The 17,936-nt window shown below is 43.4% G+C and overlaps 1 protein-coding gene across 1 annotated transcript in view; it reads left to right on the forward strand.

Annotated features, from left to right (window-relative positions):
* Positions 1–17,936, forward strand: part of CNTN5 (contactin 5) — a 1,036,023-nt gene that overhangs the window by 738,751 nt on the left and 279,336 nt on the right. The window contains exon 8 of the mRNA XM_089775740.1: positions 10,956–11,159. Within this exon, the coding sequence (XP_089631866.1) occupies positions 10,956–11,159 (204 nt within the window). The remainder of the gene's footprint in view (positions 1–10,955; positions 11,160–17,936) is intronic.

Raw genomic sequence — 17,936 nt, forward strand, 5'->3', positions numbered from 1 at the left:
ATGTTTGAAGATTTATCACAGTAATTAAACCTGAACAAAGACAAATACATGTTTGGTAGAATTCTGTTCAGGCAGATGAGCAATAGATACAGAATCCCTTAGAGCAGAAAGCAAGCAATTTCATTGCTAGTTGATGAATAAACGGTTGCATCATGATGCAAGGAATAAATTGCCTTTATTAAAGATTTTCATAGAGGATTAATGAGGATTTGGTAATAAGCCATAATAGCACAAAGAAATACACCAGAATTGTTAATTAGATTGTTATGGGAGGACAGGAGAAAAGCCCTGTGTTATCATTCATCTTAACTTATCAGAGTCCTTCCAGTCCATGAATGTGAAATGTGCTCAACAGCTAAAGACTGTAGCTTATTTTATTTTTGGTTTATGGCTGGTACATGACATGGTTAAATAGCAAGCTTGATGCTTGAGTTTAAAACTAGGATTGGGGTAAAATAAGAATTTGAATACTTTCTTGCCTTCTTTGTTTGTTTGTTTTGCTTAGTCACTCTTCATTGTTGAATGTTCAGGCAGTGTTAGCATCTGAAGTGCCTCATTGTGCCTCATTGTCTGCAGCTTTATACATTAAATGCTACACACCACGTAGAATGTCTAAAAACAAACAACTGCGGCAGACCGGATAAAACTCTCAGATTGTTTCTGATTTTGGCCATTATCAGCAAAGGGATCAGTCCCCTTTGTTCATCAGATATTGCCATCTTGTGGAATCAGTGAAAATTCATATGTTTTGAAGAAGAATATATTCACCCATCTGGATTTTTGAGGAGTTATATCTTCATATGCCGGTGCATCAAAATGTGATGCTACAGCTAAGAGGATATTGGATTTGTGTGTCGTTGGCATAAAAGTCCGATCACAGTAAAGTAATAGTTTGGAAAATATGGTCAGGGTTGCACGTGAATGTTTTACCTCCACAGAAATATATGTGCAAGTGACTTTCAGTAGTTATTGCACATATATGTACCCTACAGCATAGTATGCCTGCTGTAGTTAAAGGAGTAAAGCAAAGGCTATCCCAAATTTGAATGATTTCTATGGTAAAAAATAGAATTGCCTATGAGAAAAGCTAACCTGAGAATATTTAAGTGTCCCCAGTCATGGAAATGGGTAGATCAACTGATTTTATCTATTTCTGACTCACCTTGGCAACACCACATTTTTTGCATTGTCACATAACCAACATTGCTTTCTCAGAAAGATGATACATCTAAACATGATGTTACAGCACCAAATATACTGATTTATGTCTCTAGCCTTATCCATTATGGGAAAGATGTCATACAGTGGCAGTTGTGAATTACTGTTTTGAAGCAGAGAGAAAATGGATCTGGTAAAATCATTTAAAGATAGGATTGTAAACAAAATTTCATATCATAAATTTCTTAGCAGAAGATAGATCTGCTCTTTTCAATACTTCATCACTAAGTGACCCAGATTTTCACTCACATGGTGCATTAAAAAACATGATAAAACACGGAAATAAATGGGGCATTTTGAAAGCTTTTCCAAATGACCTTCTGAAAACAGATAAAGAGCTCTTGGGAGAGATTTCTGTAAACAAGGCTGGCCATTCATAAAAAGAGATGCCAGCTCCACTGTCACCATGGTGACTTAATCACATTAACACCAAAACTTTATACTAACAGGTCTTACTGACAGACAACTGCTTTAGCCTTGTATCTCTGGAGCATGTCAATTTACTATTGACTTTTATAATTCATATTGTTTCTGTCTTCTTTATTTTGCGTGTTCCTGTGTTTGTGTGTTGATGAATTGTATTTGTAAAAATGTTTGTTTTCTGTTGGCTGTAATTTCAAGGCACTGCTCTCTATCATCTTTGCATGTTTGACAGAAGTGTCATATTAAAAATGAAATAGATGGCTATTAAAATAAAAAATATGTTTCGTACATTTACACTTCTGCATATTGCAACATTCAGAACTTTCCTCTGCTTTCAACTAAACTTCTTGCCCTTCCCACCTGAAAAGTTAAACAAAATGAAGGATTTGAATACCATTTACTCAGTCTTAGTATTGTGTTTTGTCAAATATAGCTTAAAGTTCAGATATTGTATCCAATTCAGATGCTCCTAAATATAGGGGAGGTGTATTTAGATCCAGAATTGTAGTTTGGCTTAGTTAGCTTTTGCCCAGCAGTGAGGTTTCAATTCTGAAACCAGTCAAAACTGGTAAATATTTAGATCCTAAATGTGGTCTTATGTGTTTAAAATTCAGACTGATAGTAAAAGATAAACAATAGAAAACAATATTTACATTGTTTCCTTCCCTTTGCTTGCTTTCTTTCTTTCTTAAAGATCACAAGCTTGTCCTAATTCAGAGAAAGAGTTACTATAGCCACTCTAGTGCTCAGTCATATAATGAAAGTTAAGAACAAAAGCTGGTGCAAAATAAATTTGGGCTTGTTTATTGTAAGGAAATATAGACCTGGAATTTAAAGCCAGCCAAAGTGGATGCTTCAGGATAAGCAGGTTTCAAGCATTTTTACCAGTATGCCTATACTGCACAGCTATTTTGAAATAAGCTGTTCCAGAAATTTAAGATGAATTATTTTTAAAGGCTGAGCTCGTGGTGAAGTACACATTCCACTTTTCATAACATCAATGAAGGCTTTGTGAAGAGCAGAATACAGAAGCTTCAAAGACTCATCAAACTGTTGCCAGTGGCACACAAAAGATATTAACTGAGAGTGTGAAAGATGACAGTGTTAATGAAGTTGGGGCCAAAGAGATGACATAGGTCGCACCATGAAATGAACCCCTCCAATTAAAAGCAGTTATTCTGGCCTAATAGATCATGCAGTGGGTTAGGATTTAACTTCTGTTCTTATCTGTCACTTAGAGTATGTCTACATTACCCCGCTAGTTCGAACTAGAGGGGGTAATGTAGTCATCCGCACTTGCAAATGAAGCCTGGGATTTGAATTTCCCGGGCTTCATTTGCATGAAGCCGGACGGCGCCATTTTTAAATGCCGGCTAGTTCGGACTCCGTGCCGCGCGGATACACGCGGCATAGACTAGCTAGTTCAGATTAGGCTTCCTAATCCGAACTAGCTGTACGCCTCTGCCGCGTGTAGCCGTGCGGCACAGAGTCCGAACTAGCCGGCATTTAAAAATGGCGCCGTCCGGCTTCATGCAAATGAAGCCCGGGAAATTCAAATCCCGGGCTTCATTTGCAAGTGCGGTTGACTACATTACCCCCACTAGTTCGAACTAGCGGGGTAGTGTAGACATACCCCTAGGCTCTTTTAAAAATTTTACCCCTATATAGGAAAAAAAGAAGACGACAATCTGCAATTTGTGGTGTCTCCAGGTCTCTGTAAAATAACACTCCACACTGACCACTCATCCCCTTGCATTCCCTTGTCTCTTATGTGATGAATGGCTCCACCAATTCACATTTTATCCTTTACCTCAAGATCACAATTTCTATCTTACTTTATGGTTCTGTTCTCCTTCTTCAAGGTTTATTCCAAAATAGCCTGCACATGTGTTTGGTTCACTGTGTGGCTATCCTGCTTTTCCATTTCTAGAGAGACTCTCTTCCCTCCATGTTACTTAATAACTAAGAGTACGTCTACACTACAACGTTAATTCGAACTAACTTAGTTCGAATTAGTTAATTCGAACTAAGCTAATTCGAACTAACGGATCCAGACAAAAAAACTAGTTGGAATTAGCGTTTTGCTAATTCGAACTAGCATGTCCACATTAAGTGGACCCTGAACCAGGCTTAAGGATGGCCGGAAGTAGTGCTGGCAGGGCATCAGAGGAGGACTTAGAGCGTGGAGATGCTGTGTCAGGCTAGCCGAGGGCTGTGCTTAAAGGGTCCCGACCCTCAACCTGGACAGACAGTTCTCAGGGGTGCCCCGCTTGCAAAGTAGTCCTGGCTTGGATTGCCTGGAGTACCCACACTGGGCACATCACAGCACTCGGCCATCAGACCGGCTGCACTTGCCGCAGGCTGCCATCTGGGGAGAGGGGGCAATTGGGGGGCTGCTGGAGAGCTTCCACCCCAAAAGCCCGCAGAGCTAGCCCAGTCCTCCCCATCAGGGGTGCGTACCCCATTCCTCCCTCACCTCCTTCCACTTACCCTTCCCTAGCCCCTCTTCTTGATGTACAAAATAAAGGACAATTGTGTTCAAAAATGGAATCTGTCTTTATTGAACAAAACTGGGGGAGACTGGGAAAAGGAGGTGGGAGAGGGGAAGAGAGAGGCTGGGAGAGGGGAGGGCAACTAAAATGATCAGGGGTTGGGAACAGGTCCCATATGAAGAGAGGCTAAAGAGACTGGGACTTTTCAGCTTAGAAAAGAGGAGACAGAGGGGGGACAGGATAGAGGTCTCTAAAAGCAGGAGTTGGGTGGAGAGGGTGCATACAGAAAAGTTCTTCATTAGTTCCCATAAAGAAGGACTAGAGGACACCAAAGGAAAGGAATGGGTAGCAGGCTCCAAACTAGTAACAGAAAGTTGTTCTTCACAAAGCAAAGAGTCAACCTGTGGAACTCCTTGCTGCAGGAGGCTGTGAAGGCTAGAATTAGAATAGAGTTTAAAGGGAAGTGAGATCAAGTCTTGGAGGTTGGGTCCATGGAGTGGTATTAGCCAGGGGGTAGGAATGGTGTCCCTGCCCAAGGTTTGTGGAAGGCTGGAGAGGGATGGCACGAGACAAATGGCTTGGTCACTGTCTCCGGTCCATCCCCTCCAGGGTCCCTAGGGTTGGCTGCTGTCAGCAGACAGGCTACTGGGCTAGATGGACCTTTGGTCTGACCCAGTACGGCCATTGTAAGCTCAGTGGACCCCCTTGGTTTTCATGCACACCTGCTCCTGGGTGGCTAGGCTGGCAGCTCTCCTGCTCTAGCCGGCCAGTTTCCTGTGCCTAGTGCAGAGGTCATGGACGAGGTCCACGATGTCCGCACTAGCCCAGGCGGGTGCCCGCCTCTTGCGGTCCCGGGCAAGCTCCCGGGAGCCGCCAGCCTGGTCCCAGGAAGAGGGGGAGGGCTGGGGGGCATCGGGTGGCTGGCTCGATCCGTGCCAGGTGCAGGGTCTGCTGGCTGGGTGCTGGCAGGCTTGCACCTGGCACGGGCCCCGTAGCCAGCCCGTGCCCCTTTAAGGGGGCCGGGGCCGGGAGGGGGGCAGACGAGTTTCCCTGGTGCTGGCCAGAGTGGCCACGAGGGAAAGCTGGGGAGGGCTAGCCTCCCACTAGTTCGAATTAAGGGTCTACATAGCCCTTAATTCGAACTAGTAAATTCGAACTAGGCTTAATCCTCGTGGAATGAGGATTATCTAGTTCGAACTAAGCGCTCCGTTAGTTCGAATTAAATTCAAACTAACGGAGCGCTAGTGTAGCGCCTATGAAAGTTAGTTTGAACTAATGTCCGTTAGTTCTAACTAACTTTGTAGTGTAGACATACCGTAGGATTTCTCCACATAGCTGGATTCAGTAGTGCATACCTGGCAATTGTATACATTTAACTAACATAGTAAAACTTTAAAAAACAATATCCTAATCTCAAAACTCTGGTCATCTGAAGAAGTGGGTTGTGCCCACGAAAGCTCATTAAACCATCTACATGTTTTGTTAGTCTAGAAAGTGCTACCAGACTATTTGTTGTTCTTTAACGTTTATCCTGTACAGACTAACTCGGCTACCCCTTGAAGCTGCACATAGGAAAACATGTCATGCTTTTCACAATTCTGGCACAGCGCAACAGTGTGTGAGACTCATAGATATACTAGTTTCTGTCTTATCTTTAGAACAGAAGACTCAAGTAAATGTCGATCTTTAGAAATTGTGGAGATCTTTTGACCCATCTGTTCTCCAGCTTCCTTAATATATTCATGGGCAATGAGATATTTTTAGCACAGTGGAAAAGACCTGTACAAAGACTAGACTAATACATGTGTGATTATTGACTTCATACTTTCCTCAGGCAATTTGTGGCTGAAAGCCTGGAACTCACTATACCAATGAAGCAGTTTATATCTTGGAGCAGAGGCAGTGACTTTATATTACTGAGCTAGCCTTGACATTTCTGTATTTAGAGTCAATCCTGACAAGTTTGTCATGCAGAAGACGGCAGCAAGAAGATGCTCTAGAATTAATATTGGTGTGTCAAGTTCAGCAGGAAAGAATAATCAAAGAGGTGGAAAGAGAGGATGATATAATGGAACAGAGGAATGAAATATTATGGATAAAAATAGAGAAGATTTATGTCTTCTAAGTCAGAGTTGGCAGAATCCAAAGGCAAATGTGGAAGAAAATGAGTGACTCCTATTATTTCAGGACTCCTATTATTTAGAGAGATCGTTTGTGGTGTGTGTGTGAAAGAGAGAGAGAGAAAAGAAAAAGAAAGGTCTGTAAAAACGCTAGTGGAACACTCACTCAGCTGCTATGTTTTGGTGTCACACACTGGGCCTGTGTTATTTTAAGCTTTGCTTGGTCTGAATAAGCTGCAGCACTGTCTCTTTCTGTGGCCTGCCTAGCACATTTCCTGGCAGAGGTACTCTGTCTGTTTTCTCTTTTTATAAACCCCAACTCCAGTAAATGACTAAATGAGTGCTGACCCACAGACTGTCCTGTGGCTTAACCGTCTCCCAGAGCTCCAACCCTTTGAGTGCTGCGGATTTATACTTCCTCTCTTCAGAGACAGATGATAGTGGAAGTAAATATACAAGGTGCTTCTCTCTCTCTCTTTCTCTCTCTCTCTCTCTCTCTCCCCCTCTACAGGGAGTCTGCTCTTGCTATTAAAAAGGACCCCTTTGCTCCAATAGCATGGCTTCTGCTCCTCTCTCTTGCCCAAGCCTCCTTTGTCTGGGGGAGTCCCACTGAATTTCCCCATGACATGTGACTCTTTCATGAAACAATCACATTACTCCACACAACACTGACCTGTTGTTTTTCCCCACCCCAGAGTTCAGACTTGGAAAACAGGTTTGCCGAGCCAAGTTGATATCTTTTTGTCCAAATGTGCTATGTTTGAATGGATGATCCTCAGTGTTTAATTACACTTGTGTTAGCACAGTTAGCATTTTGCTAACCATGGGTTTTAGTTTTAAATGGTGGCAAAAGACAAGAGCCCGATAAAGGCTTCACCTTCAAAAAGTTGCAGTCTGACCCAGATACGCACAAACTCCCAAGTATATGCCAAAATTTGTAAATTTTCACAGATGGATTCCCGGAAACACTAAAATATATATCTATAAATATTCTACAGTTACCAGTTTTTTGGTTGGACAGATCCCTGGAGATTTCATTATATAACATATTTTATTAAAGAGTAATTGTTGAATCCAGGAAACTCCAAGGGTACGTCTACACTACAACATTAAATAGAACTAACTTAGTTCGAATTAGTTAATTCGAACTAAGCTAATTCGAACTAACGGATCCAGACTAAAAAACTAGTTCGAATTAGCGTTTTGCTAATTTGAACTAGAATGTCCACATTAAGTGGACCCTGAACCAGGCTTAAAGATGGCCGGAAGCAGTGCGGGCAGGGCATCAGAGGAGTACTTAGAGCATGGAGATGCTGTCTCAGGCTAGCCGAGGGCTGTGCTTAAAGGGTCCCGACCCCCACCCTGGACAGACAGTTCTCAGGGGTGCCCCACTTGCAAAGCAGTCCTGGCTTGGATTGCCCGGAGTACCCACACTGGGCACATCACAGCACTCGGCCATCAGACCGGCTACTCTTGCCGCAGGCTGCCATCTAGGAAAAGGGGGCAATTGGGGGGCTGCAGGAGAGCTTCCACCCCCAGAAGCCTGAAGAGCCAGCCCAGTCCTCCCCATCGGGGGCGCATACCCCATTCCTCCCTCACCTCCTTCCACTTACCCTTCCCTAGCCCCTCTTCTTGATATACAAAATAAAGGACAATTGTGTTCAAAAATGGAATTTGTCTTTATTGAACAAAACTGGGGAAGACTGGGAAAAGGAGGTGGGAGAGGGGAAGAGAGAGGGTGGGAGAGGGGAGGGCAACTAAAATGATCAGGGGTTGGGAACAGGTCCCATATGAAGAGAGGCTAAAGAGACTGGGACTTTTCAGCTTAGAAAAGAGGAGACGGAGGAGGGACAGGATAAAGGTCTCTAAAAGCAGGAGTTGGGTGGAGAGGGTGCATACAGAAAAGTTCTTCATTAGTTCCCATAAAGAAGGACTAGAGGACACCAAAGGAAAGGAATGGGTAGCAGGCTTCAAACTAGTAACAGAAAGTTGTTCTTCACAAAGCAAAGAGTCAACATGTGGAACTTCTTGCTGCAGGAGGCTGTGAAGGCTAGAACTAGAACAGAGTTTAAAGAGAAGTGAGATCAAGTCATGGAGGTTGGGTCCATGGAGTGCTATTAGCCAGAGGGTAGGAGTGGTGTCCCTGCCCAAGGTTTGTGGAAGGCTGGAGAGGGATGGCACGAGACAAATGGCTTGGTCACTGTCTTCGGTCCATCCCCTCCAGGGTCCCTAGGGTTGGCCGCTGTCGGCAGACAGGCTACTGGGCTAGATGGACCTTTGGTCTGACCCAGGACGGCCATTGTAAGCTCAGGGCTCAGGGTCGGGGGTCTCAGTGGACAACCTTGATTTTCATGTACACCTGCTCCTGGGTGGCCAGGCTGGCAGCTCTCCTGCCCTAGCCGGCCACTTTCCTGTGCCTAGTGCGGAGGTCGTGGACGAGGTCTACGATGTCCGCACTAGCCCAGGCGGGTGCCCGCCTCTTGCGGTCCTGGGCAAGCTCCCGGGAGCAGCCAGCCTGGTCCCGGGAAGAGGGGGAGTGCTGAGGGGCATCGGGTGGCTTGATCCGTGCCAGGTGCAGGGTCTGCTGGCTGGGTGCTGGCAGGCTTGCACCTGGCACGGGCCCCGTAGCCAGCCCGTGCCCCTTTAAGGGGGCCGGGGCCGGGAGGGGGTGCAGACGAGTTTCCCTGGTGTTGGCCAGAGTGGCCACCAGGGAAAGCTGGGGAGGGCTAGCCTCCCACTAGTTCGAATTATGGGGCTACATACCCCTTAATTTGAACTAGCTAGTTCGAACTAGGCAGAATCCTCGTAAATTGTGGTTTTCCTAGTTCGAACTAAGCACTCCGCTAGTTCGAATTAACTTCGAACTAGCGGAGCACTAGGGTAGCACCTATTAAAGTTAGTTCGAACTAACGTCCGTTAGTTCGAACTAACTTTGTCGTGTAGACATACCTCAAGAGTGCATCTACACAGCACCCTTATCTTAAAATAAGCTACTCAATTTGTGCTATGCAAATTGCGTAGCTTATTTTGATGGTATTTCAAAATAGCTTATTTAAATAGTGCCAAATTTCAAAATAACTCGCTATTCTGAAATGTCCTTTAACCCTCATCGCATAAGGGTTACTGGGATGTCATAATAAGCTACTCATTTCAAAATCTATTTTGAAATAACAGGCTGCTGCAATAAATTCGGAATAGCTATTTCGGGATACTTCCATTATCCTGAAATAGCTTCACAGTGTAGATGTACACCAAAACCATCCTGGATGGATGGCAATCCTAAAAAATTCTTCCTGAAAAACTTGTATTTTTCCCCTACAAGTGATTATTTGGTATCTAAAGGAAAAATCATATATTTTCTTGGAATGGATAAGAAGATTAAGAACCTCACCCTTAAAATTTGATTAACACCTTTTCTTTGTCATTTTCAGAGACCTCTGTGCTGCTGGGTTTTGCCAGGAACCAAATTATATAGGGCCAGAATAAGGCAGGATTTTTGACTCCAGGGGATTTGAGGCTCATGTTGGAAGATTCCCCAGATTCCTCAGTAAAACAAAGTCAAAAGAACATGTGAAAGTGTAGGTTGCACTTGAGGGCACCTGCAGTGGGTTTCTGCAGGATACTGGTGTACCATAATGTCATTAGGAGTAAAGTATTCATGATGTTGCAGTTCTGAGAAGGTTACTCACGTGTGGGAGGAATGTAAAGTCAATCCAGAGTCCTGGGAGCAAGGTTTTTAAGGGAGAGGAAAGTCTGTCCAGGGGTAGCCTGAGGTTTCAGAGGGTTTGAGTCCAATTGCATGATGCATTCATCCGACAATAGTAAATACAGTGCAGAGAGCCTATTTTGTATTATTATGCATATCTATTAATATATTTCTATAACATGGACCAGGCTTCTAAAAAATTTGATGCAGCTCTAGTTGGAAAAGTATATAGAAAATGTTGATTTTTTTAATGAAAATTAAAGCAAGAACAAAAATTACCCAAGAAATAATTTGATTTGGAAATGCTGCTTCAATGCCTCATAGATATAAAGTTTATGTTCGTCGTTCTCTATAGGCTGGGATCTAGAGACAGAATACCCCTCCCAAGATGCATAGTGGTCACTTGTCTTGGAGAGGGAAGGCTGTGCATCAAGGGCATCCCTGGCCATAGTGTACTATGGGAGTTTTGTTCCAGCCAGAAAGCCCCAAATACAGAGAACTGGGACATGAGATGACCAAATTATGTCTCCTATGAGGCAATTAGGTAACATATTCAAATTGAAATATTTTATTTTTTTAAGTCAAAATATTTCCAATTGTGTTTTTTTTCTTTTTAATTCAAAATTGAAAGTTCTCCTGAAAAGCAGACATTTTTCATATAAAAAATTAGTTTAGTCAAAAAACAATTTGTATGAAAAAAATTCAGCCAGCCCTAAATGTAAGAGGATGAAGACTGGGACCAATGTGATTTTTTTTCTTAATTTTTGTGGAACCTGTTGAGGAATTTAATGTTTTTTTCTCTGTGAACTGAAAACATCTCACAAGGGACTCCAGTCAAATTATTGGCCATCTTTGATGTCATTTCCTAAGCCAGAACTTTAAAAAAAACTTTTTGGAATTATACAAAACAAACATATAAACACGTTGTGAATTTGTTCATTCCTAGCACACACTGAATTTTTTCATAACCAATGCTTTATTTCTATGCTTTTCCAGAGATCATCTACAGTTGGGTGTTCAATGAATTCCCATCTTTTGTGGCAGAAGATAGCCGACGCTTCATCTCCCAGGAGACAGGAAATCTGTACATCTCCAAGGTGCAAACATCTGATGTTGGCAGCTATATCTGTCTAGTAAAAAACACAGTGACAAATGCCAGAGTTCTGAGTCCTCCTACACCTCTTACATTGCGGAATGATGGTAAGTATGGTATTTCTGATCAATAGGAGCAAAAAATGTGAAAAATGATATCTGAATTTAGGCAGCTAATTAAGAGCTTAATTTTCAGAGCTGTTGAGCATCCATTTCCCAGTGTCTTTCTTGAAAATAATTGTCTAACCGTAAAATCTTAAAAAGCAGCAGAATGACTTAGGATCTAAGTCTTACTTATTAGGGCTTAGGAAATTTAAGGAACAGCTTTTAAAAAGTATTTAGGTGCTTAAAGTTACAGACGGATGGGATTTTCGTATGTGCCTCGTCATCTAACTCCCGTTTATTTCAATGGCTACGTCTATACTATGCACCCTAAAGTGGATAGAATTCCTGGAAGTCTGCATCATTGGGTAGCATTCTGGCCCTAAGTCATTTTAGGAATTGGGACTTTAGTTCTGAAGTCACTTAGGCGAGTTTAAAAATTTTACCCCTATATATGAAATTTCGAGAAGTCAAGTTTGAGTAATATGTTTTATATGGTAATATCATTCTGAATAAAATAGAAAGTAAAGTAATAATGAATGGAAGTCATGTTCTTATGTAAATCATGGATCTTCTGTATTCTTGAAAGTTATATTATTGATAGAAAGAATGTTATTGATAGACTGACCAACAGTCTGTAAATGTTGAACCTCCCTGATACAGCACCCAAACCATGGAATTTACTAGACCAGGGAGGTCAATGCCAGCCCTTACACTCCTGATCGCTTGACCCCAGGATGCCATTGTTCCAGCAACCATTGGGCCACCTACGATATTAGAGTAGGGGTGTTACTGGAGTACAGAAGTACAGATTATAGAATTTCATCCTGTAGAATGTTTTTAGCTGTTTTGGAGTTAAATATTCAGCATTTATTGTAGCAATATTTCATTTTTATTTTATTATTTAAAAATAATGAAAATGAAATTTGACTTAGTGTCTTTGATTTTAAACGAAGCAAAAATAACACATATAATTCTCAGAAAGGTAGCTGTGTTACTCTGTATCTGGAAAAAACAATGAGGAGTCCTGTGGTACCTGAGGGTATGTCTACACTACACCACTAATTCGAAGTAACTTAATTCGAATTAGCTAATTCGAACTAAGCTAATTCGAACTAGTGCATCTAGATGTAAAATCTAGTTCGAATTAGTGTTTTGCTAATTTGAACTAGCATGTCCACATTGAGTGGACCCTAAACCGAGGTTAAGGATGGCCGGAAGCAGTGCCGGCATGGCATCAGATTAGGACTTAGAGCATGGAGCTGCTGTCTCAGGCTAGCCGAGGGCTGTGCTTAAAGGGACCCGACCCCCACCCTGGACAGACAGTTCTCAGGTGTTCCCTGCTCGCGTGTCTAACTCGATGAGGGACAGCAAAGCAGTCCTGGCTTGGAGTGCCCTGAATGCCCACACTCGGCACATCACAGCACTTGGCCATCAGACCGGCTGCACTTGCCGCAGATTGCAATCCAGTAGGTCAATCGGGGGACTGCAGGACATTCCTCCCCCATTCCTCTCTCACCTCCTTCCACTTACTCCTTCCTAGCCCCCCTTCCTGATATAAAAAATAAAGGACACGTGTGTTCAAAAATAGAAACTCTATTTAACAAAACTGGGGGGGGGGAGAATTAATCTCTGGGGAGACTGGGAAAAGGAGGTGGGAGAGAGGAAGAGAGAGGGTGGAAGAGGAGAGGGCAACTAAAATGATCAGGGGTTTGGAACAGGTCCCATATGAAGAGAGGCTAAAGAGACTGGGACTTCTCAGCTTAGAAAAGAGGAGACTGAGGGGGGATATAATAGAGGTCTATAAAAGCACGAGTGGTGTGGAGAGGGTGCATAAAGAAAATTTCTTCATTAGTTCCCATAAAGAAGGACTAGAGGACACCAAAGGAAATGAATGGGTAGCAGGCTTCAAACTAATAACAGAAAGTTCTTTGTCACAAAGCAAATAGTCAACCTGTGGAACTCCTTGCTGCAGGAGGCTGTGAAGGCTAGAACTATAACAGAGTTTAAAGAGAAGTTAGATAAAATCATGGAGGTTGGGGGTAGAAATGGTGTCTCTGGCCTCTGTTTTGGAATGCTGGAGATGGATGGCACGAGACAAATGGCTTGGTCATTGTCTTTGGTCCATCCCCTCCGGGGTAGCTGGTGTTGACCGCTGTTGGCAGACAGGCTACTGGGCTAGATGGACCTTTGGTCTGACCCAGTATGGCCGTTCTAAGCTCAGGGCTCAGGGTCGGGGGTCTCAGTGGACCACCTTGATTTTCATGTACACCTGCTCCTGGGTGGCCAGGCTGGCAGCTATCCTGCCCTAGACGGCCACTTTCCTGTGCTTAGTGCGGAGGTCATGGATGAGGTCCACGATGTCCACACTAGACCAGGCGGGCATCCGCCTCTTGTGGCCCCGGGCAGGCTCCTGGGAGCCGCCAGCCTGGTCCCAGGAAGAGGCGGAGGGCTGGGTGGCAGCGGATGGCTGGCTCGTGCCGTGCCAGATGCAGGGTCTGCTGGCTGGGTGCTGGCAGGCTTGCACCTGGTACCGGCACCGTAGCCAGACCATGCCCCTTTAAGGGCTCCGGGGCAGGAAAGGGGTCAGAAGAGTTTCCCTGGTGGTGCCCAGAGTGGCCACCAGGGAAAGCTGGGGAGGGCTAGCCTCCCACTAGTTCGAATTAAGTGACTACACAGCCCTTAATTCGAACTAGTTAATTTGAACTTGGCATTAGTCCTCATAGAATGAGGTTTACCTAGTTCGAATTAAGCGCTCCGCTAGTTCGAATTAAGTTCAAACTAGCAGTTTATATGTGTAGCGCCTATCAAAATTAATTCGAACGCCTGTTAGTTCGAATTAACTTTGTAGTGTAGACATACCCTTAAAGTCTAACAGAGGGTGGCTGTTTCTACACTGGCATGAATTTCCGGAACTGCTTAAAATGGAATACTATTCCGTTTTCAGTTTTTCCGGAAAAGGAGCGTCTACTATGGCAGGCTGCTTTTCCGGAAAAGCCCTTCTTCCGGAAAAGCGTCTGTGGCCAATGTAGACACGCTTTTCCGGAAAAGAGCCCCGATCGCGAAAATGGTGAATTTTCCTGAAAAGACTACTGGGCTGTCTACACTGGCCCATTTCCAGAACAGTGTTCCGGAATAAGGACTTATGCACGAGCGGGAGCAGAATAGTTTTTCCGGAATAGTGGCTGATTTTGTACAGTAGAGCATCTTTGCTTTTCCGGAAATTCAAGGGCCAGTGTAGACAGCTCGCAGTTTATTCCGGAAAAGCGGCTGATTTTCCGGAATAAGTGGCCCAGTGTAGACACAGCCTAAGGGTATGTCTACACTACAGCATTATTTCAAGATATCTTATTTTGAAATAGTTATTCTGAAATAGCTTATTTTGAAATAACACATCTATACACAAAGTGCATTTCGAAATAGCATTTTGCTATTTTGAAATAGCGCGTCCACACTGAGCAGACTCTGAATTGCATTTAGGGCTGGCTGGAACCAGTTCCAGCAGTACACCAGGTCAGGACTTACTGTGTGGGGTTGCTGTCTGAGGATAACTGAGGTCTGTGCTTAAAGACCCCCTCCCATGACCCCCAGACAGCCAGTTCTCAGGTTTCCCTGCTTGCTTGCCTACCTTGATGAGGGACAGCAAAGCATTTTTGTCTCGGCATGCTCTGGTTGCCCTTACTCGGGACATCACAGCACTCTGCCACATGGACCCAGAGCTGCCCCTGGGCACTCTGGTGCTTCTCTTGGATGCGTTGCTGCGAGCCTGGCTGCACTTTCTGCAGGCTGCCATCCGGGAGGTCCATCGGGGGGCTTTCAGTATCCAGGAGGCCCTGTGGGAGAGCTTCCACCCTGAGGAGCACTAACAGTCTCCCTTGTCTGCCCACTGGGGGTTTGTGCCTCATTCCTCCCTCACATCCTTCCACTTTAACCATCCCTAATCCTCCTTCCTGATGTCAAATAAAATACATGTATTTTCATGAACACAAACTCTCTTTATTTAACAAAACTGGGGGAGGGGGGAATGAAACTCTGGTGAGACAGGGGAAAGGAGGTGGGAGAGAGAAGGGGGAAACCTGGGAAGAGGGAGCTGGAATGGGGAAGCAAGGGGAAGAAGGGGGAGGGGAAGCTCAGGGCTCAGGGTTGGGGGGTCTTGCCGAACCAACTTAATTTTCATGAAAACCTGCTTCTGGGTTCACATGAGGTCTTTGGTGGCCAGGCTGGCAGCTATCCTGCCATAGACGGCTGAATTCCTCCATCTAATGCGGAGCTCATGGACGTTGGGGACATCCCCCCCAAACCTGAATAAGGTCCATGATCTCCGCCCTGGACCAGGAAGGTGCCCTCCTTCTCCAGGCCTGGCAGGCTCCTGAGAGCTGGCAGACTGCTCCTGGGGAGTAGTGGAGGGCTGGCTGCCAGTGGCTTGCTGGCTCATGTTTTGGGGCCACTGGGTCAGGGGCAGTGACTGCTGGCTCTGGGGAGGTGGGAGGGAGAGGAGTGTTCTTCGTTGAGGCTGGAATGGCCAGCAGGGCACCCTGGGAAGGCTGGAGGCCCCCTATTTCGATATAAGTGTCTACACAGCATTTATTTCAAAATAGCTATTTCAAATTTGGTGTTATTCCTCGTGGAATGAGGTTTACTAAATTCAAAATAAGCGCTTCGCTATTTTGAATTAATTTTGAAATAGCAGTTTGGCTGTGTAGACACTAGTAAAGTTATTTTGAAATAATGGCTGTTATTTTGAAATAACTTTGCTGTGCAGACATATCCAGATTTATTAGAGCATAGGCTTTTGTGAGTAAAACCCACTTCATCAGTTGAATTAGAGTGCAAATTACAGAAGCAAGAGTATATAAAAGGAAGTTGTTTATGTTAATGAAACTTTCATTATATTCTCTAACACAAACAACTTCTTCCCAGTAAATCTGTCTCTAAGGGCATGTCTACACAGTAGGACTAAAGTCAAATTAAACTACACAACCTGAGCTACGTCAATTATGTAGCTTAAATCAAAATAGCTTATTTCAGCTTTTAGTGCTGTCTATTCAGCAGGAAGTTGAAAGAAGATCGCTCTTCCTTCAACTTCCCTTATTCCTCATAAAATGAGGGTTATAGGAGTCAGAGTAAGAAGTCCTCCAGCTTGCCATTATTTTGAAATAATGGCTTGCTGTATAGACACACTCTGGCTGTGTCTACACTGGCAAGTTATTCCGGAAAATCAGCCGCTTTTCCCGAAAAATTTGCCAGCTGTCTACACTGGCCGCTTGAATTTCCGGAAAAGCACTGACGATCTAATGTAAAATCATCAGTGCTTTTCCAGAAAAACTATGCTGCTCCCATTCGAGCAAAAGTCTTTTTCCGGAAAACTGTTCTGGAAAAGGGTCAGTGTAGACAGCACAGTAGTGTTTTCCGCAAAAAAGCCCCGATTGCGAAAATGACGATCGGGGCTTTTTTGTGGAAAAGCCCGTCTAGATTGGCCACGGACGCTTTTCCAGAAAAAGTGATTTTCCAGAAAAGTGTCCTGCCAATCTAGACACGCTTTTCCGAAAATGCCAGTGTAGATGTAGCCTCTTTGTAATAACGCTGCTGTGTAGATGTATCCTAAGGTGCCACAGGACTCCACATATATAATTGTCAACATTGTCTTCCTTCTAAAGTATCCTACATTTCATGCCCCTATTTCCTCAGGAATGGATCTGAGCAGCTAATCACATTTTGATTCATGACCCCATGCACACACACAAGTAAGTATTTTGAAGCAAGCCATAAAATACAATGCATAGTGGGGGCTCATTGACTTGCACTAAAAAGAATGGTCTTAAAAAGGTGATTTAATGAAGTAACTAAAAACACATTCACAATTTAGAATGGAATAAAGTTGATCTTTTCATTGTCATTAAGTTGAGACTTTCTATGTTTGCATAGCATATGTCATACAAAACAAATAGTTGCATAATTTGTTGCATGGCCTGTTGTTTTACTTTGTTTTAAAATAGTACAAGTTCTTATTTAGGTGAACTTTAGAATTGTTAACCCAGAAGATCTGAACTTCTAAATATTAAACTTTGCAAATGAAAAAGCTAACTTTCAACAGATTATAAAGAAAGCATTTATCATGAAGACCTCATATTTTATTGCATCATTTTTAAAAAATTCACGATTTATTCTTTCTCACTGACTCACACCTTTACTCCTAGCTGTGTATATTTCATTTGTGTGCAAGATATAAGAAATTAAACATATTTATTATTAGCTGTTTTACAATATTGGATGCTGTATTAGGGAATATTCAGTGCCACCAAAAAACTGGAATAGGGAAACCAGGATAAAGGGAATAATCATTATTGTCGTGCAGAGATCTAAAATTCATGAAGAAAAAAAGCATGAATATTCTTAAATGTCAAGTAGGTAATATATACCAGCCTTGAGCAACTTCGAGTTTCATGGCTGGCTGTCACAGAGCTTTTATTACCCAAGCTTCTGATCCTTTCAGCAGTATTGGGGGAGTCTCTGAACAGAGATGAACTTCTCCTAAGCAAATTCTCCATTGCTGTTTTATGCAAACATGCATCACTTCTAAGCATCCAGGTTTTCATTTGCATCTATTTACATTTTGTGAAGAGACTTGTTGGTTATAATGGACTGTGCTAAAAAAATGTCAGAAATTCCTGCCTGGCCGTGTGGGTGTGTCAGTGCATTTATTGTACTTAGAGCTGGTTGGGAATTTTCTGACAAAACATTGTTTCATTAGAAAAATGTCAAGTAGTCCAACTCCTCCTAGCT

Source organism: Pelodiscus sinensis, chromosome 1 (assembly GCF_052426305.1).
Source record: "Pelodiscus sinensis isolate ZL-2025 chromosome 1, ASM5242630v1, whole genome shotgun sequence".
Classification (NCBI taxonomy): domain Eukaryota; kingdom Metazoa; phylum Chordata; order Testudines; family Trionychidae; genus Pelodiscus; species Pelodiscus sinensis.